This window comes from Metarhizium brunneum, chromosome 1, assembly GCF_013426205.1.
Source record: "Metarhizium brunneum chromosome 1, complete sequence".
NCBI lineage: Eukaryota > Fungi > Ascomycota > Sordariomycetes > Hypocreales > Clavicipitaceae > Metarhizium > Metarhizium brunneum.
The window spans coordinates 518,864-538,156 of record NC_089422.1 but is presented as its reverse complement, the minus strand read 5'-3'; the positions used below and the strand labels follow the sequence as shown (position 1 = coordinate 538,156).

General features: G+C 52.1%; 6 protein-coding genes across 6 annotated transcripts; 2 read left to right on the top strand and 4 right to left on the bottom strand.

The window, feature by feature from the left end:
• Positions 1 to 1,170: 1,170 nt before the first annotated feature.
• On the bottom strand, positions 1,171 to 3,756 carry G6M90_00g001760 (uncharacterized protein; the record flags this gene model as incomplete). The annotated part of the gene is made up of 1 exon (XM_014687416.1): positions 1,171 to 3,756. One exon carries the CDS (start codon positions 3,754 to 3,756, stop codon positions 1,171 to 1,173), a length of 2,586 nt encoding a protein of 861 aa, XP_014542902.1.
• Positions 3,757 to 5,437: 1,681 nt separating this feature from the next.
• Positions 5,438 to 6,715, bottom strand: wbpA_0 (UDP-N-acetyl-D-glucosamine 6-dehydrogenase; the record flags this gene model as incomplete). The annotated part of the gene is made up of 1 exon (XM_014687417.1): positions 5,438 to 6,715. One exon carries the CDS (start codon positions 6,713 to 6,715, stop codon positions 5,438 to 5,440), a length of 1,278 nt encoding a protein of 425 aa, XP_014542903.1.
• Positions 6,716 to 7,748: 1,033 nt separating this feature from the next.
• On the top strand, positions 7,749 to 9,722 carry G6M90_00g001740 (uncharacterized protein; the record flags this gene model as incomplete). Its single annotated transcript, XM_014687418.1, has 1 exon — positions 7,749 to 9,722. One exon carries the CDS (start codon positions 7,749 to 7,751, stop codon positions 9,720 to 9,722), a length of 1,974 nt encoding a protein of 657 aa, XP_014542904.1.
• Positions 9,723 to 10,057: 335 nt separating this feature from the next.
• On the top strand, positions 10,058 to 10,260 carry G6M90_00g001730 (uncharacterized protein; the record flags this gene model as incomplete). Its single annotated transcript, XM_066129515.1, has 2 exons — positions 10,058 to 10,160; positions 10,223 to 10,260. The coding sequence occupies 2 exons, from the start codon at positions 10,058 to 10,060 to the stop codon at positions 10,258 to 10,260; spliced, it is 141 nt and encodes a 46-aa protein (XP_065985928.1).
• Positions 10,261 to 12,213: 1,953 nt separating this feature from the next.
• On the bottom strand, positions 12,214 to 13,902 carry FUM15_0 (Cytochrome P450 monooxygenase FUM15; the record flags this gene model as incomplete). The annotated part of the gene is made up of 1 exon (XM_014687419.1): positions 12,214 to 13,902. The coding sequence occupies one exon, from the start codon at positions 13,900 to 13,902 to the stop codon at positions 12,214 to 12,216; it is 1,689 nt and encodes a 562-aa protein (XP_014542905.1).
• A 1,758-nt stretch (positions 13,903 to 15,660) lies between these two features.
• Positions 15,661 to 19,087, bottom strand: G6M90_00g001710 (uncharacterized protein; the record flags this gene model as incomplete). The annotated part of the gene is made up of 10 exons (XM_066129514.1): positions 15,661 to 15,946; positions 16,012 to 16,032; positions 16,087 to 16,107; positions 16,165 to 16,546; positions 17,926 to 18,009; positions 18,064 to 18,084; positions 18,139 to 18,159; positions 18,220 to 18,320; positions 18,582 to 18,758; positions 18,813 to 19,087. The coding sequence occupies 10 exons, from the start codon at positions 19,085 to 19,087 to the stop codon at positions 15,661 to 15,663; spliced, it is 1,389 nt and encodes a 462-aa protein (XP_065985952.1).
• Between the last annotated feature and the right edge of the window lie 206 nt (positions 19,088 to 19,293).

The following is a 19,293-nucleotide window of genomic DNA, read 5'->3' as shown; positions in this document are numbered from 1 at the left end:
GGGCTACCTCACCAAAGGAAGATTTCCACCAGGGTCCAATGCCGACCGAAATGTGGCCATGTCTCAAGTCGGTGATGAATGTACAGTCTGGCATAATATTACCCATCGAAAAGTATGCACTACGTAATATCACTCAAGTTGATGAATACAATAAAGAAAAATGAGCCAGATAGTCATGTAAGACATCTAGTCACTCTATGTTTTAGCCGTAGCGTGGCCTAACCACGCGGCATACACTTAGATATTGTAATATATTAAAGTGTATAACGAGATGGCCGGGGATCTGATCTGCACGTGGTCATTTCAACGCTTCTTACTTCCGACTGTTACATCGCCAACGAGCTCGAAATACGGCCAACGGGCAAATTAGGGACCACCCCCTTCAAAAGCAAACTAGTTGCTGAAAACATTGTACGCAGCCTGACATGACACCTAGGCAGAAATTCAGTCATGGGCCATGGAAGAGAAGATTTGATGCACAGTCAACATCTCCGGTTTGCGTCGCCGCGATGTACTTGAGAATTTAAGATACTTGAATGAGTGCCTAATGAGTGGACTACAAGTGCTACGCCCAGGTGTTCCTGAATTAACATCTAGGATGCCATATGTAAACTTGCTATACATCATGTGGATGGAATTCTCTGTATTAGCCATGTGGTCAATATGCACCAACTGCCTTTAATTACCACGAAACTGAAGCCAGGAAACAAAAAGGCACCTCAGGCTGTAGTGTTTATGCACATTTTAATCCACCAATAGTTATTGAAACTGGGAGCACTTGAATGTCGCTAGACAGTATCAGTTGACCACAAACCCCAGAATTTACAACCTACGGTAAGATACATCTGTCTGCAGAAATATATATACGAATATACCAAGGCCTAATAAAGAGTAGTTGGTCGTGGTCAGGTACTACGGACTGCCCGGCATAAAGTCCGCATAGTGCTCCAGATTAACCTGAATATCTTTGCAATTAGACCCCTAGCATTCAGTTACTTCGCACGCTATTATGATTATATTTCCAGCCGAAAAGGAGTGTTTGTTCCTCGTCAAGAACCCTCAGCTCACCAGCACCAATCTCGTAATACAAGTCCCCCAGCAAGGAAACAAAAGCCGCCCCGTCATGTTTCAATCTCTGTAATTCATTCTGCCAGCATCAACCCACGACACTCACTTCCTCAGAACACGCCTTCTGGCAATGGCCCCGACACGAGCGCCCCCGGAGCCAGACGCTTCAACGGGATATTTATCAAGCGGGATAGGATTGTCCGCGTACGCGCGAAGCCTGCCGGCCACCCACTCCCCCGCATTGCCAACAGTCGAGATAATGCCAGTCGTCGAGCCTCCTCCCAGCAGGACCGCGAATATACCACGCACCGGAAAGTCCTGGTACGCCGGCTGTGTCAGATCGAACGGCTCGCCGCGCTGCCAGACCTCCCTGGCAGTCTTGGCCTTGATGAGCGTCGCATTGAGCTCCAGGTCCAGCACCGTCGGGTTGATGTTGCCAATGTCGGAACCGACGTCGGCATCGCCCAGCAGGTAGCTGCCTCCGGTGCCCCAGTGCTGCGAATCAAAGTCGCTCGCGACGGCGTCCATGACGAGCGGCGCGTGGCTCGTCGGAATCTGCCACGGCGCCACGGGCACCTGCAGCTCGAGGCCGAGATACCTGACAAAGTCGTAGTAGCGACGCCATTCGTACGGGCCGTAGAAGTACCCGGGGACGTAGGCACGCACAGTCCAGTCGTCGGCTTCGTACCGGTCCACGGCGAGGAAGTCGGGCGTGTAGTCGCCGCTGGCGTAGGTGCCGAGTTTCTTGATGTAGTCGGCCGTCTGCTTGGCCTGGTCGAGCGGTTGCTGATCACCGGGCCCCGAGTCGTAGATCCAAGTGGAAGTGCCGCCGCCCCAGATATTGACTTGCCAGCCAAACGTGGCGGCGGGTGCGACGGTGCGGACGAGCCAGTTCACGGCTAGAGTATAGCCGGCAAACGTGTCGTTGATGGAATCGGGAATGGTTGCCTTGACGCTCCAGTGGTCAAGTGCGCCTTGTAATGGTTCTCTGACGGGCATGGCGTAGTCGACCAGATTCTCCTTCTGGCCCTCTCCGAGGAAGTCGGCGTTGACAATGAAGCCCGCGGGCACGGGATGGTCCTGATCGATGAAGGTGTTGCATATATTGAGTGACAGAATCAGATTGGCGAAGCTGTGCGTGAGGCCAGTCGTGTCCTGCAGCTTCGTGTAAATGTCGCCCAGGGAAAGGTTGACCGTGTAGGAAATCATGATGGGCAGCACGGAGCTCCCGTCTCCGAGTTTAGCCTCGATGTCGCGCGCGAGTTGAATAGTGCGCGTGGTGGCAGGATCGTCTGTCAAGAAGCTACCGCTGTCGCCGGCACCGTCGTTGCCGGCATACTTGAAGACGGACGAGGCGCGTGCCGCGACAAAGTCATCTGCGTTGGTTGGAGTCATGTCTGCGAGACCGCCGAACGCCAAGACGTCGGGGAAACCTTTGACGTGGAGATTGGCTCCCTTCACCAGCTCCAGATTGAGCTGTGTGCTACCGTCTTTCGCAACCGTCAAGGTGCTTGGGCCGTTGACAGCATAGACGGTTCCGCTTACGACGAAGCTGGAGTCTTGAAGTTGGTACTCTCCCGGAGCTACAGGTACCGAGAACGGCGTGGTGCCTGCCTTGGCTGGAACCTTTTGGGTGTAGATGAGCTCATCTGATGCCATGCGGAGCGACACATCCTGATCTGACGTGACACCATCTGATTGCATCACAATAGGCAGTTCAACAAAGCCTGTGGTATCCACGGGCGAAGCTGTAACGTCACTTTGGCCAAACGTGACGGTGAAAAGTTGGGCAGCGAGATCCAGACTCTTGGTGGAAAAGCCGTATTGAACATTATTTAGTGTAATGGCATGGATGGAAACTTGGACGTTTCCCGAGTCCGGAAGTCGCCGCAGTGACGTTGTCTCGTTGTCTTTGCTGTAAAAGTCCGTGAATTGGCTGCCGTCACGCGTCAGGTACACATGGACCATCTCAGACTCGAGAGACGGAATGTCTCCAATCGATACATCTATGGCGCCGTACGTTTGGACCGAGCCAAAAGTGACCTTGACAGCAACTTCTTGGTCAGCGTCGACGGGCAGAGACGAGGGCGAAACCTCAGACGTCGCGACAACGGTTTCGTCCGCAGTCGTGAGCTCTGAGCTCGACACAACGTATTTGCCGTATGGAATTTGAATCGACGTGGTTTTTCCGGGCAGTGCGGTAGCAGTGAAGTTTCGTGAGCCTTGTGCAAACGACAAGGTCACCTCTCGGGACTCGAGCGCCGGATTCGGGGCATCTGCCGTTGTAATCACCACAGTCCCGTTGACGTTGGGAACCGCGTCGGCGCCGAGCCTGACAGATTCCGTGTAGGGCTCAGGATGATCTCTCAGGTCGGCCTCGACGCCAATTGTTATTGTGTCGGACGCGTTGAACTTGTAGCTCTTTTCGAAGTTGAGTTTCGCCGTGACGAGACACGTCGACGCGTCAATTGGTTCATTGATGACCTCTGCCTTGACATCCTGCCAAGGACTTACAGACACGTTGAAGGCATCTTTGTCAACAGCGGCGGGAGACGTGAATGCGATGCCGAGGAACTTGTCAATGGCCACTTGACTACCATCACTGTACTTGATGCCCTTCACGATCATCGTGCCATACCATTCAGTTGGGTTTGGCCCAACCTCTACGGTGCGTGTGATGCTGGACATGGCTGCGATGGTGAAGGCGTTTGGGGAAAGAATTACGAGGGTAGTGCCACTGCGACTGTGAGCAGGAAAGAAACGGGAAAGGAGTCGTGTTGGTTTTCGAACCGAGGCGGACAAGAGAAGATGTCGTCGTCGTCGTTAAATATCCAACCAATCTCGGGGCACGTGACAGCCAGTCTTGAAGAATCAAGACTCAAGAGTCAAGAGTCGCTCCTCAAGAGTCATTCAAGTTTCAACCATGCATATCTCGAGGGGGGTATCAAGTTGCATCGTCACCACCATCACGCAGACCATTGTGCCAGTGCGTCGTCACACCAAGACATCTGTCTGCCGTCTGTCAAATGGACTTTTGTCTTCAACCGAGGCTTTTGAGACATGGATCATCGGGCACCCATTGCGCAAATACGAACCTCTCATCTGTGCGGGCGTACGGAATAGATGAGTCGACTACTGCTCACCTACCTGTCCTGGATTGTCCACTGCCGCATTATGACAAGTCTTGCATGCCGTCGTGGTAGGATGGGCTACACATGTGTCTGGTAGCATATTGGAGCCAAACGTCAAATCTTGCTTGTCTGTCCGTCTCTTGCTCTCCCTCTCGCACAGATACAAATTCATAACTTGGAAAGAACAATTCTGTACTTTATGACAGGTGGCCATTGATGTCGACAAGCATATCGACATCACGACACGGCAAAAAGCTCGACAATACAAAAGAGCATGTGCTACGAGGTGACGTGATGCACCCTAGACTCTCTACAGCTTGCCGTTGTGACATTGCAAGGCCCAATTGCAACATACGCTGAGCAACGTCATATTACTATCTATGCCGCTGTTGACGAATAAGGAAAATGGGCAGCAGAGACTTGGACTAATAGCTTCTCATCACCGACTTGTGGACATGTCTCAAGCAGGGTCGGGAGCCGACCAACCAATGACGAAAATTTCCGTTACCTTGTTTCACATACAATGTATCAGAAACCTGGGCAGTGCAAGCCTGAAAGGCTTCTATTTCCGGAATTGCAACAGAGTTGAGGTTGATGGCCGATGAACGCGTACGGGCATGTACCTTTTTTTCGACAAATATTGTTGAAAAGGAACATGGTATTTCGTACCATCACTTTATTTCCGTCGCTTTTCATCCCGAGAAGAGCCGAAGTATTCCGGCCTGACAAGCGTTGCATTGTATGGCCGGTCACAGCATATTGCTCTGCATATGACTCCTCTTCAACCTCGCCTGCATGTCCTGCTTCTTTTTCAGCTTGAAACCCCTCACACCAGCTGCGGGGTCTTTTCAGCTACACATTTATACATTCTACATGAGTCAGACGCCGCGGGGATGTCTTAGGTAGTATCCCGCAATGCTGCCTTTGGGCGGTGGCGGCATCTATACTGCCTGGCACGCAGACCTGGAGTTCAGATGTGTCACAGCACTTGAAGACTGTCCCTCCGGCATAGAATCCGCAACAAGGGCATTAAGCTATCGGTGATTGTGTAACCAATAGATTAGATGCTATCCTCGCCCACAGTCCGCCCTGCTTTGCAGAAGTTGAACATAGGCCGCAGCGCGCATCACTATGTCTAGAGGGAATCTGAAAGAAGTATATTCGATACAGGACTCGTCGTTGCCGACAATTGGCCTCTTCCTTGTTACACGCAATATATATATTTATAATGAAATCTCCTACTCGCACCAAATGTCAACCCTTACACCGCTCAAGTGTTGTAAAACTTGATAATCCAGGCCGGGCTGCTTCACGCATATAATAATGGCGTCAAATGTTTCCAAGGTTTTCTGGTTCCATTCAGCTTCACTCAGCCGTGTGACATGAGGCAGGTCCTCTTGTGAGACAAGAGGATCGGCAAAGTTCACTTCAACCTGTCCTTGCTCATGCAGCGCGTTCAAGAGCGCCACGCCGGGGGAATAACTCAACACTGACTGACCGGCCTTGAAGCCCACGCCCACAACAAGGACTCGACCTTTCTCTAAGCCATCCATGGTAGCTGAAAGCTTCAAATCCTCCACAGTTCGCCTGGCAATCTGTGCCGGGCGGGCGGCCATGGCCTCCGTGGCGGCCTGCAAGAGCGGAAAAGAGCTATTGGATAATAGATAGTAAGGGTTTACGGGGATGCAGTGACCACCGACGCCCACCGACGGTGAGAAGGGCGCATATCCAAAGGGTTTGGTGGCGGCGGCTCTTGAAACCTCATATGGATCAATGCCGTGCGACAGAGCGGCATCAGCCATCTCATTCACAAAGGCTATACACATCATCCGTTGGCAGTTCTCGTAGAGTTTAGTCATCTCCGCCACCTCGGGGGAAGAAACCGGGACCAGCCTGCTGAATACCTGTCCATATGCCTGCTCGATGGAGGCGAGCGAGCCCGGCACCGCGTCGTCAAGTCCAGATATAATTTTGGGAATGCTCGCGCACGGGGGATTCGTGCGGCCAGGGTCCACGCGCTCCGGAGACATGCCGGCATACAAGCCGTATGAGACGGCAATAGGGCCGAGGAGGCTTCTCGTCATGCCGATGGCTACAGAGCTCTCTAGGACAACAGTCGAGCCCTGTTGAGCAACTGTGGCCACGGTGTTGATGGCGTCCTTGATATGTGTTGTATTGATGGATGCGTCTGTGTTGACCAGAGTTGGCACGGATATCAGAAAGTGAGTAGCCTGCTTCATGTCCATCGGACACGTCGTGTACTTGACATTGGCGCCGCTGGACAGCTCACGTCTTGCGGAACGGAGCGTCGCAGACGAGATGTCGTAGGCAATGACCTTGAACTGGGTCGAAAAGGACTGCACAAGCCGCCTCCCGACGTAGCCGACTCCGACGACGGCCACGACAATCTCGGCTTCCCGAGGTCCCTTGGTGTATTGCTGTAGCCGCACGTCGGCGGCCTCGGAACAGCGAAGCAGAACCTCGGTGGATGGAGAGATTGGGATCGGCGCGGGCATTGTTTCTGATGTGAGTGTCTCGGACTATGTTCACTTTGGTCTGTCTCTTTTCGAAAGCGGCAGTCTTGTGTTCAAAATTCAAGTCAGCTTGCCGTGTCCACTGCCGGAGTAAAAGCCATAACCATAGAAATCTTACCAAAATTATATTTGACTGGTGAAATGTGAAGAAATTTCTCTTGCCGAGGTGACACAACACCAAATGTAGAGTTATTAGATTGCTTGGCGAATGTTTTGATCGCGATATAGCACAAAAAGGGAGCCTTGACCGCATCTTGGACTTTATAGATTGGCGACGCCCTCAACGTTTGACGAAACCGAACTATTGGACAATAGCGAAATACTCCAAAGCTCGCCCGAATCCTTCTCAGGCGGGTCATATCTGACGATGTCATTAAAACGCGATGCTAGGGTCATGGTGGCTAGATCTCCGGTCGCGATCAAGCCCAGTCGCCCATGTTGCCTGGATAAGGTAACCGCATCGCCCAGGCTTGGAATGAGGGAGAGCGGATTCGGATAACCTGTGCAAGAAGCGTTCTTGGCAATGCTCTGCGTTAAGCGCAACCGACCAAAGTCGTACGACTAATATAACCTCAGTTGGAGCGGCGTTACGAGTCAGGCCCGAAACGAGATTATCTTTCGCGCCCAGCCGTCGCGGTAAAGCCGTGCCAGTAAAGCCGGTCCCAACGCAAACGGTCTCCAAGGGAGGGCCGGCGCAGAAAATTTCCACGAAGGGAGTAGAGTATGCAAGGGAGATAGGACCCTGATGTGGAAACAAGTCGCCCGGACATGGTCATACGACATATGTGCCTGAGATATAGCGTATAAGTAATGTTATATATGTCGCCGACTACCTATCATTCGCCCTCATACGAAGCCAGCTACGGAGTAGCCATAGTTCAAATATCTGACTCAAAATGAGGCACTCCATGTCATTGCTAGATCGCTGCTAGACCTTTTCTTCCTTGTTTCTCTTTGATGGTTTCCACCCGCTAGCTTCAGAATAGGCGCGATATAGTGCCTCAATGACTTTGCCATGTCTTCAGCAACTCACAAGTTAGGCAGAGAAAGCTGTGAGCAAGATGAGTCTGAGTTGCGCGTGACACGGCCGCAAGCTGCCTTCTTGCCGTGTGACAAGTCGCAAGATTCGCCGCTCCTTTCCGACAGAGACTCAACTCACGGCCCTGATGGCGGTGGTGTTATTGCCTCGAGTGAGATTTTTGCTGCCAAACACGACCATGATGCGCGTCCTTCTTCCGAGGACAGAGTCGAGCACGTCCAGCCATGGCCGCAGAAGCCCAACCAGGCGAAATACACCGACTTTAAACCCTTCCACGCCACGTCGTCAAATTCGCCGCGCTACATGGTCAGGAATATCATGAATAAGACGAAGAAACTGCCCTTTGAGCAACCAACCCTCGATGATGCCGAATTCGAGACACTGACAAGGCTCATGGACGACAAGCAGAAACACACGGTACCTAGTTTCAAAGCAAAGATGGCCTTCAGGGCATTCTACTTCTTACTCCTCGCCGCGCTCATCTACTTCGTCCTCGTCGGCTGGCCCCTCTGGCCCGGCACCGTGGTCTGGTTCTGGCGCTGGTACCAAGGCCAGGTAGGCCAGCATCACATCGCGGGCCTTGTCGCCTTTCTCGCCGCGGGCATGATTCGCAATATCCTGCCCCAGTTCCTCTGCACCTTCCAAGTCTCCCGGCAAGAACCAAGGGAACCCGAGGAGTCGGCCGTGTCCCAGTGCTGCGTCATCATCCCATGCTACAAGGCGGCCGAGACGCTGCGCACCACGCTGCCCGCGTGCCTGGCGATATTCGGCCCCAAGCAAATCTTCGTCGTGGCTAACGGCAACTCGACCGTGCCGCTGGACAACACGGCCGATATATGCGACGAGTTTGGCGTGCGGCACTTTTGGCTCCCCGTCGGCAGCAAGATCACCGCCGAGTTCGTCGGCGTGACGCTGGGCAAGGAGTTCCAGTACTGCCTGCTGATAGACGACGACGTCCTGCTGCCCCCCAGCCTGCCCATACTGACAAAGTGGTTCAATGGCCCTGGCCACGAGAACGTCGCGTGTGTTGGGTATACCATTAAGAGCGTGGGGTCGAACTCGTCTCGCGGGACAATCGTCCAGCAGGCCCAGGATCTCGAGTACAAGATCGCGGGATTGACCAAGGTGTTTCAGTCCAAGTACGGCAGCACCGTCTTCCCGCATGGTGCTATTGCGCTGTGGCGCCGCGATGTTCTGGAGAAGATTCTGCGCGCTCATCCGGGGTACAGCATTTCCGAGGACTGGTGGCTCGGCCATACGGCGAGAGCTGCCGGCTACCGCATCCTCATGAGCTCGTCGGTCTTTGTCGAAACCGAGACCCCGCCGCGTCTTTTCCCGGACTGGTTCTTCTGTCGCGCGAAAGACTCGAGGGGTGGCTACGGCGAAATGTCCGTCGTCCAGCAGCGCTTCTTCCGCTGGAGCTTCTTCTACCTCTTTCGCATCTGGGCAAACACCTTGTATCTGATATTCAGCTGGCGCCTGGGCTGGCGAGTCCTCATTACAAAGATGTACGTCTTGGGAGAAATCTACGACACGCTCATCAAACTGTTCACCCCGGTCTTCCTCCCCGTCGCCATGATAGCCCACTGGCGCTTGACGCTGATTTTGTGGTTCGGAACCATCTTGGCGAATTTTGTGCTCTCCATTTGGTTCAACGTGATTCATCTGAGTCTTCTAAGACGAGGGAGTTCCAAGAATGAGCGAGTCTCCTGGCTGGCGTTTCCGGCCTTTTTCGTCATCAAGTTTGTCATGACGTTTGTGACGGTGGCGAGCGTATATTGGACCATTTACCAGTACGCAGTCTTCTTTGCACGGCAGCACCTCCGGGTGACGGAGAGCGTGCCGGCTTGGAAAGTAATCAGGGAGAAGAAGGAGAACATGGCGGAAAAAGAACCCGAGTTGAGCGGCGTTGCGTCCAAAGTCTCCGAGACAAACAGCTGGAGAAAATAATAACAGAGTCATGGGACTGAAAATTGACAGAGAGGGTCAAAATGTTTGAATTTCTGATGCACATGGCCTCGACGCCTAGCTTGTTTTCATTGTAGTTGATATTGGGACTGGAGTTGTCATTCTTGGAGGTGACGCAATGTATTGATTTTCCACATTAATTTCTTTTCTTCTGGCATCTTGTACTTTTGAAAAAATATAATTTTTATTCATAACATAATCAATAGACATGGTTTTTTGTCGGCAAGTCTTCCATGGCTCTACATACCCTCTTTACATGTTGTCTCACCTGGCATTCAGCGACCTCTTGACATTATTCTGATATAATACAAGACACTATGTTTTACTTTTTGAAGAAATATCTTGCAAGTGCTCACGGGGCAGATGTGTTGCCGTCCAGCGCCTGTGACCTGTCATCTGCGTACGACCAGACTGTCAGTCGTATGTTGATTCACAATTCAATCTCATGAATCTTCACGATTTGCTAATCAAAATGGGTACAGGTTCTTATCGCAATATGAAGCCGCTCGCGGCCGACTAGAATATAGCATTCTCCAGGCCCACAAGTATTCAAGTATTCGCCGCATGTCGTTTAAGCTGCAAGCATCTCTAATAGGTTGATATTAAATGCCAGAAGGGAACCTCGCCCAGCCCCAGCAGCACGTCCTCATAGACGGCCTGCCCAATGCGTCCGTGTAAGCCTGGCAGAACGGCCCGCGGAGATGGTCCATCTCAACAACCGAGCAGACGCCGCCGAAGCGAAGCGGGCGACGAGGGCCTGTTCTCTCTTTTCGGACGATAGTAGCTGCCCCTGCCCGCGGAAGAGTGGAATACAATCTGTCGAAATGGTGTTCGAATACTTTCCGCTCCCTAGATACTGGTTGTCAATAATAACAACGCGCTCTATTACCGAGCCATTACGCCCCCATAGATTCCATTGAAACCGGCGAGGCAGACGGTCTAGACCCCAGATTCGGAATCCTTTACAAACCTCCCCAGGACTCTCCCTCCACAACTGATACCGTTTTAGTAACAAGTGGCCCCGTTCAAAACCGCCCTGTTCCCATGACTAAGTTGTGTTGCATCTCTGTGGAGAAATTCAAACAATGTCACCGAGTAGCTATGGATCGCCTTGAACAGTGGATAAGCCGTTGGCATTCAATCTATGTACCCTGGAATTCGAATGTTTTTATACATTTGCAGACAGACGCTCGAGTCATTCTATCAGAGACTCATTTCTGCCGACAATGTCGTGCTCAGCAGGGCCTGTGGCGTCAGACTTTTCGGCGATACTACGCAGTAGTCGTTTTTCAGGGACGCAAAATCAAATTCAGAAATGGGCGTCCCCCTGCGTCAAAATGCCACCACAGAAACTGTCAATGTCATTTCAGAGTCAATCTACCTCATACTACCGTACGCCTATACCTGCTCTACAATAGGAACAGGCATGGTCAAGATTCCTAGTCGGCTTGAAAGCCAAAACAGGCAATTGAATTTGCTGCCAGGCACCGCTACTCGCTTAAGAATTGTACATAAAGCAGTATAATGTAAAGCATATCGGATCTTGAGTGCCTTTGTTTAAAGAGGAAAGTAGATGCTGAAATTTGGACCTGGACTAGGCTTGGCGGCCACTGCTGGATTACCTTGTGATTGAGGAATGTTTCCAAAAATTAAAGCTCTGCTAACATCTACTATCGTCTGAGTCATCTAAATAATTGCACATGCAATATGAAGCTTAGTTGGGGTGGGCTAGAGTTGTGACAAGGGCTCAATAGAGGGCTTGGAGCAATTTAGCTCAATTCAGCTAAGAAAAATTTTTGGAATCAAAGGTCCTTGGTTTTTCTCAAGGCCTCATTAACCAAAGACCTCTTTAAATACAAGAAGTCGGCGAGGGACTTTGCCCTAGGTCTCGTGACCGTAGCCCCTGTGTAACAGGGCGATTTCCGTGTAACAATAGTAGAATGCAGCCATGTTGCTCTCTATTCGCAGAATCTCGACCAATTCTCTTTAAACATTCAAGGCCGAGAGAATGTGCTTCTGGAAGATCTTGGAATACGTAGCAGTAGGATTCTGTGCAGTGCCTCGCTTGCGTATGCATGGTTTAACCCGCCATTTACGCAACTTGGGCGAAGTGAGATTCTACAGTCTGACAAAATCTGTTTCCCCATTATGAAATACACATCGATATGCAATAGCATGTTAGCATGGTTCGCAATAGCCAGGTACCTAATCGTATTGTATGTGAGTGATGAAACTTGAAACCGTGACGTGCAACATGTATGAGTGAGGGAAGTGCAGAGACGACATAGGCATCACCCAAATACACAAAACTGTTGAGCAGCGACTCCGTATACATTGAAATCTAACCGGCTACTTAAAGGAAAACACCCTTGCCGTGTCCCATTCACAATTTCAAGAAAAAAATTGGATAGCGCTCCTAGGTGAACTTGGCGGATTGCGTCAGTACTTCTTGGGCGACGGCCAATTCCTGTTATCAAGCCTCTTGACGACGTCCCTCAATCTCCTTCAACTGCACCCACAATCCCCCCTTTGGCTTCGTCGTGATTTCCGTGGCAAAGTCCGGCTCTTCTCCCCTAGCCAGCGGTCCTCCATCCTCGAATCTCGTCTCAAATCTGCTCACCCAAGCCGCAACCAGGCACGCAAACTCAGCCTGTGCAAACTTCTGGCCAATACAGCTTCGCGGACCGTGTAAAAATGTCATGAAAGAGTAGTTAGAGTCTGCGGATCCGCGGTTGTTTGTATGGCCATTGGCGTCGAGCCAGCGCTCTGGCTTGAATTTTTTGGCATCTGCGCCCCAGAGCTGCTCGGATAAGTTCACGGCCCATGGACAAAGAATCACAGGAGTGCCCTTTGGGATGAATTGGCCCAGAATGCTGGTGTCCCTTGCGGCGACACGCAGGGTCAGGGGAACGGGAGACCACACTCGGAGAACTTCGTTGCAGAAGGCTTGCAAGTAAGAACAGTTGTCGATTTCCGCGGCAGTGATGTCGTCTTCAAGCGAAGGGAGTTTGGAGCGAACTTGGTCGCGTAATTTCTGTTGGGTTTCGGGGCGTTTGCAGAGCTCGTACACGGCCCAGGCCATTGCCGTGGCAGTCGTTTCGTGTCCCGCGAGGAGAAAAGTCATCATTTGGTTAACGAGATCTTCGTCACTAAAGCCGCCGGATTCGAGTGCAACAGAAAGAATATCAATGTCTGCCTTGGAGCGCTGCTTCTCAACATGGAGTCTCTCTCGTTTTCCCGCAATGAGATCCCGGCAAACTTGCTTGATGTAAGAGCTGGCTGCAGTCATGTCAGCATTGCGCTTCAACGGCAGGAGGCGGAGGAGTCGGATGGGAACGAATATTGCCAGAAGTCTAATGAACCTTCCCACTCTGCCTGTGTTGAAGATGGTCTTGTAGGTTTGGTTGAGCTTATTTGCAGGGTCGTTGAGGGAGTTGAAGTCGCGGTCCATGCCTGACACGCCAATGATGTCGAGCGTGGCACGAGAGCTCCAGTCGTATACCTCAATGGCCCCAGGCGCATGTTGAACGGCATCGGCATCGGCATTGATCTTCTCCTCTGCCGCTAGGCCGGCGTCGGGCTTTGCCTTGATGGTAGCAGACAGAACCTGAGCCATCTCCCGCGACTTGCTCCAAAAGGTTGGGTACAGGTCCTTGATGTGACGGAAAGCAAAGGCAGGCATCAGGTTTTTCCGTTGTCGCTTGTGTTCATCACCCTCGGCAAACAATATGCCCATGCCTAGGAATCTTCCTAGAGATTGGCTAAACTGCTTCGGCTTCTCAAAGTCGTAGTTTTTGGTCACAAGAACCTCGGCGAGGCCTTTGGGATTGGTCACGAGTACTCGCGGCTCGAACCAGGTAGAGTATGTGATTAAACCAGTGTTTGGCACATTGTCAATCCAATCACGCAAGGGACTGCCTGTAGGCTCCTTGAGGATCCTCATGGTTTGGTCCCAGAGCCAGTGTCCACCGCCAGGGCGCGGCAAGTGCCGAAGAGGACTGAAGAAGCGTGGGTAGACAATGATGCGCCATGTCTGGGCGAGGGTGAAGTAAATGAAGAGGAAAGCGAATGCAGTTGTCCAAAAGCCGAGTGAGTAGTGTGGTGCTTTCTTTTGAAGGACGTAGCTGGCTCCTCCAGCCACGACCAGACCTTGGAGCAGCATACCAGCTGGAATTGAGATGTGTTCAAAGATGCTTGGACAGAGTTAACCAAGAGTTGGTGGCATCTCTGTGAAGCATTCAGTACATGTCTGAAGTTGACGCATGCTCTTGTTGAAGAAGAAGAGGACGTCGGCGCAGGCTGAGAGATGTACGTCATGCCGCTGCGACAGGGAGAGGGAGCCTGAAACGGCATCGTCCTCATCACGCAGTCGGACTTGGTTAGCGGCGGACTTGGCTGTTCTCCGCGGCCGCCACGTTCAATGTTGCGGAGGAATACCATCGGCGGGGCACAACGGGATAATCTTGTCCGCGGCCGGACAGTTTCAAAGCCAGGGGCCGAGATGCGAATGATGCACGCGACCGTGGGCGAAGTGATTGGCTGAAAAAAATGGACTTGCGACGACATGCCGAAGTTGGTGTCTATAAAATCGGAGGCATGTTTTTGCCGACAAATGCTATTCCAGCAACAGACGAAAAAGCAAATAGTCGCATCTGGAAAGTCGAACATTAGTGACGATGCATCGGAGCCTTTGAAGGGGAAAGCAAGACCAACATTGAATTGAACATCGAAGAGATCCACAGCAGGCTGCAGCACGGAGAAAAGCCGGGCGAATGATACCAACCAGCAGAGAAGAGCGGTGAACAGAGCCAATGACAAGGTAAAGGAGTGTCACAAGTGTCATTGTCGAGCGTCAAGGATTGAAGTTTCGATGCTCGTAGGCGGCGTAGATGGTTCTGTTCTTGGCTGTCTTGATGTGATTGGCCGATGGACTTGACGCTTCTTGGGCTGAGTCAGCTTCAGTGGCTGCTTGCTGTGGCTGCTTCTGGCTCTCATGGCAGCACTGCAAGAGTAGCGATGAACGCGGCGGTGCGCAGAAGCGGAGCCGACTGAAAGGGTAGAGGCTGTCCAATATCGAGGATTGCGATTCCAACGTCGACAGATGCTGTGCGTATTTCATCGTTGTTGTTTTTTTTGACGTGGCTTTGACATGACCATGGAAGACTGCAGGAGCTTGAGGACAGTTTGGTGCATGTCTGGACGATCCGTGGTAAGAGTTGGGACCTGCCGGAGAAGAAGGGTGTGAGGTTGTGGTGACATCGTTTTATACCAGCTGCCAGTGACTAGCTAGGCGAGCATGGTAAAGGGGCTGCTTTAGCTTCACCAAATGTTGTGGCTACTAGACCCGGACAAGGTGCGCATGTGTGATGAGGCGCCTGACCTACAGACCCGTGGTACCGGGCCAGCCTGGGACTGTGACCTGCCCCAGACTGGGAGATGTCGAACCCTCCTTCGAAGCCGTTGTTGACGCGGGTTGGCCTCCGCGGGTGTTAGTTTTTGACGTGATTTGTCGGCCTATTCAACACGGCCGTTATTAACGCGGGTTGGCCTCCGCGGGTGTTATTTTTTTAAACGTGATTTGTCTGCCTGTTCAACACGTTACCGTTGTTGACGCGGGTTGGTATCCGCGGGTGTTAGTTTTTGACGTGATTTATCTGCCTATTCAACACGGCCGTTATTAACGCGGGTTGGCCTCCGCGGGTGTTATTTTTTAACGTGATTTATCAGCCTATTCAACACGTGGCCGTTGTTCACGCGGGTTGGCATCCGCGGGGGTTATTTTTTAACGTGATTTGTCACCCTCTTCTCACGTTGCCGTTGTTGTCTCGGGTTGGCGTCCGCGGGTGTTAAGATTTTAACGTGATTTGTCTGCCTATTCAACACGGCCGTTGTTTACGCGGGTTGGCATCCGCGGGTTGACCTAGCTAAGAGCTAGGTCCAACCCATTAAGCCCTGCGGGCGCGGGCTGCGGCGTGGGCGGCGGTGGCGGGGGCTCGGGGGCGGGCGGCGGTGGCGGGGGCGGCGACGGGGGGGGCGACGGGGGGTGAGGTGGTGGTGGTGGTGGTGGTGGTGGCAGGGGCGGCGGCGGCGGCGGCGACGGAGGCGGGGGGGGGCGAGGCGACGGCGAAAGCGACGGCGGCGGCGGAGCTGGGCCTCCTTCTTCTTCTTCTTCTTCTTCTCCTCCTCCCTCTCCTCCTCCTCGTCGGCTGCCATTATCTCATGTTAAATCGCCAAGTACAATACTGAAAATGGATGTATGCAATAGACTGACCCAGCTTTTTGATCTCCAGCCCTGCGTAATATTAGAACCAAGAGAAAGAATTATAGGTGCATGCATGAGACTTACGGGACTTCATAACGTCGAGGGCTGTGAAATCTGGTGTCAACTTCGATCCACTATAATAGATTCGTGTGTAATATATACCATGCTTTTCTGCAGCCCAGCCATGGGCCTCCTTGGCCCGCTCCTCGGCCGCGACGGCCCGGGCTTCGGCCGCGACGGCCCGGGTGTTCGATTTCTAGTCGAACACGACACGGGGCACGCCCCAAAAAAGCCCCAAAATTACGCCGACTATAAAGGCGTAATCCCGCCCTGTCAGCATCGTCGTCGTCGTCGTCATCGTCGTCATCGTCGTCGTCGTTGTTGTCGTTGTCGTTGTTGTTGGTGGTGGTGGTGGTGGTGGTGGTGCTGCTAAGGACAAGGACAGGGACGGGGACGGGGAGAGTAGTGGTGATAGTGAAAGTGTTGGTGGTAGTGTTATTATATGTGGTGGAAGCCGTAGTTGTTGTCGCTCTTCCCTTTCTGCCTTTAAGCAGGAAGGAGGGAATCGTTTCCCGAAGGCAAGAGCACTTATGGGTTTTACATCGTATCAAGTAAAGAGCTCTCCGCCCGAGTGTCGCTGTTGACCGGTATGCAGGAGGTTGAAAACCCGTGGCAAGAACAGGCCACCTAGGAACAGGTCGTGGCAAGAACAGGCCACCTAGGAACAGGTCGTGGCCTGTCGAATCCAAAATTTACTTGGGAAAGCGAGGCTTTGCGGCATGTAGACGTAACGCTGGCAAGCAACTTGCTGCATGGAGTTCGTGAGAAGCTTTTGGCGACCCCACCCAACGGCGTGAAATTTGATACCGTTGACCTGCAACAGACCTTTCGAGAGCCTCAATCTGTTGGAAAAAAAGGTGATATTCACAGGGTGTTAGTCGTGACGATTGCATCTTCTAGGGCTAGCTCAAATTAGGGTCAAGTTTGGATGGAGTGTCACGGCGGGGTTCTTCTTCAGGGGCTCGACAAGGAGACAAAGGGGTCAATTTCCAGGTTTTTAAGTGTGTTCAGCAGAGATTTGCATCTATGATCAATATCATCAAATTCATGGAGTTGCGGCTTCCAAAACCCTCTCCAATAACGGCCATATTCGCTGTGTAAATTGCTGTTGTATTTCCAACTCAGTCAACTCGGCCGAATTCCCTTGGCCGCCTCCCTAGTAGGCCAACTGTTATGCACGATGCACATCTGGTGTGGTTACACTCAGACCAGACGTGAACTGCCAGCTGTGAACTTCTTCATTTCTTTCTCTGTAGAATCTAACGTTAGAATAATTGAGTAACGATGGACTCGTGCATTACACGTACCGTGCTTCTCACGCGCCTGGTCCTCTGCCGCGATTGCTTAGCGGTCCGCTTTCTAGTTCAAGTACCACCCGTCCACCTTATGAACGGCGGTTACGGCGCTGTATACCGTCACAGAGACGTTCTTCCTCTCTTCTATTATTATTGTCTTCGCTGTCGGCGTCAAGACTCATGGGCAGAAAGCCTTGACGATGTCGGATCCTCCTCAACTTGATCTCTTGCAGCCGTTATTGAGGTGGGCTAGCCTCTACAGGTAATATTTTTTTGAACGTGATTTGTCTGCTCGTTCAACACGTTACCGTTGTTTACGCGGGTTGGCATCCGGGGGGTTGACCTAGCAACGCCATGGAATCCTGCCATTAGGGGCGGTGACAGGTGAGGGGAGACGAGGCGAGGGAGGCGAGGGAGGTGAGGGAGGCGGGAGAGGGCGTGAGGGGGGAGGAGGGGAGGGGAGATGAGGCGAGGGGGGAGAGGGGGAGAGGGGGGAGAAGGAGGAGAAGGGGGAGAGGGAGGCAGCGGCTGCTGCTGTTGCTGCTGCTGCCGCTGGGCGGCGTCGTACTCTGCCATTGTCTATTGTTAAATCGCCGAATAAAAGACTGGAAGATGTGTCCATTAGACTGACCCAGCTTGTCTACTTCCAGAACTATGAATTATTAGAACAAATAAACATTGTAATATATAAGTGCATAAAACTTACCAAGCTTTCGCTGCTCCAGCTCTATATATTATCAGAATTAATAAACATAACAAAAAATCCGTGTATGGGACTTACCCCGCTTGAATTCGTCCTTGACTGCAGGATCAATGTTGGCACCAGTAATACAATAAAAAAAAATGCGTGTATGGGGCTTACCCAGCTTTGCAATCTCCAAGTCTGTGGGATCAACGTTAGAACCAATGACATACGATAACCGATGCGTGTATAAGACTTGCCCAATTTCTTGCACTTCTTTTCTGTACAATCCAACGTTAGAATCAATAGAGTCATGATGGATTCGTGCATCGTGTTACACGGAAATCGCCCTGTTACACAAAGGGCTACGGTCACGGGATTAGGGCAGAAGGTCCTCACCGACTTCTTGTATAAATAGACGGCTTTGGTCCCTCAAGGCCTTGAGGAAAACTAAGGACCTTTGATACCAAAGACTGTTATTAGTTGAATTGAGCTATTGCTCCAAGCCCTCTTTCCGAGCCCTTGTCACACATCGTACGTACCGTGCTTCTCTTTCGCCCGCTTGTCTGACCCCTAATTCATGCCAAGCTGGAACGACCCGAGGCAGAGGGTGACGGCCCCGAAGACCGTCAGAAAGATGTCTCTCAAGTCCATCGCAGCTGGTGATGGTGATGGTGGTGATGGTGCCGTTATTGCCGTGGAGGCTGTAGTGGCCGTCGCTGTGACAAGGGCCTAGCTTGGAGCAATTTACTCAACTCATCTATAAAATATACCAATAATAACGCCCACCGCAACGGCGTAATCCCTCCCTGTCATCGTCATCGTCGTCGTTGTCGTCGGTGGTGGTGGTAGTAGTGTTGTTATTGCTGCTACTGCTGAGGACGGGGACGGGGACGGGGACGGGTGACGGTGGTGGTTGGTAGTTGGTGGTGATGGTGAAAGTGTCGAGCACTATCCGGGATGCGCCGTATAAAACGCCGATGATTGTGGACACCGCCCCGGTGTAGTCCCTCATCGTCATCGTCTTTGTCGTCGTCGTCGGCTTCATGGGCAGAATGCCTTAACAATATTGAATCTCCTTAACTTGATCCCTTGCAGCTGTTGTTAACGCGGGTTGGCATCCACGGGTGCTGTTTCGACGTGATGGTCTGCCTACTCAACACGGGTCAGACACATGTAGGCGAGTCGAATAGGTCGCTGCTGTCGCCGTCGTCGCATCGTGCCGCGCACTCCCGAGCCTGTTTCCCTACTCTA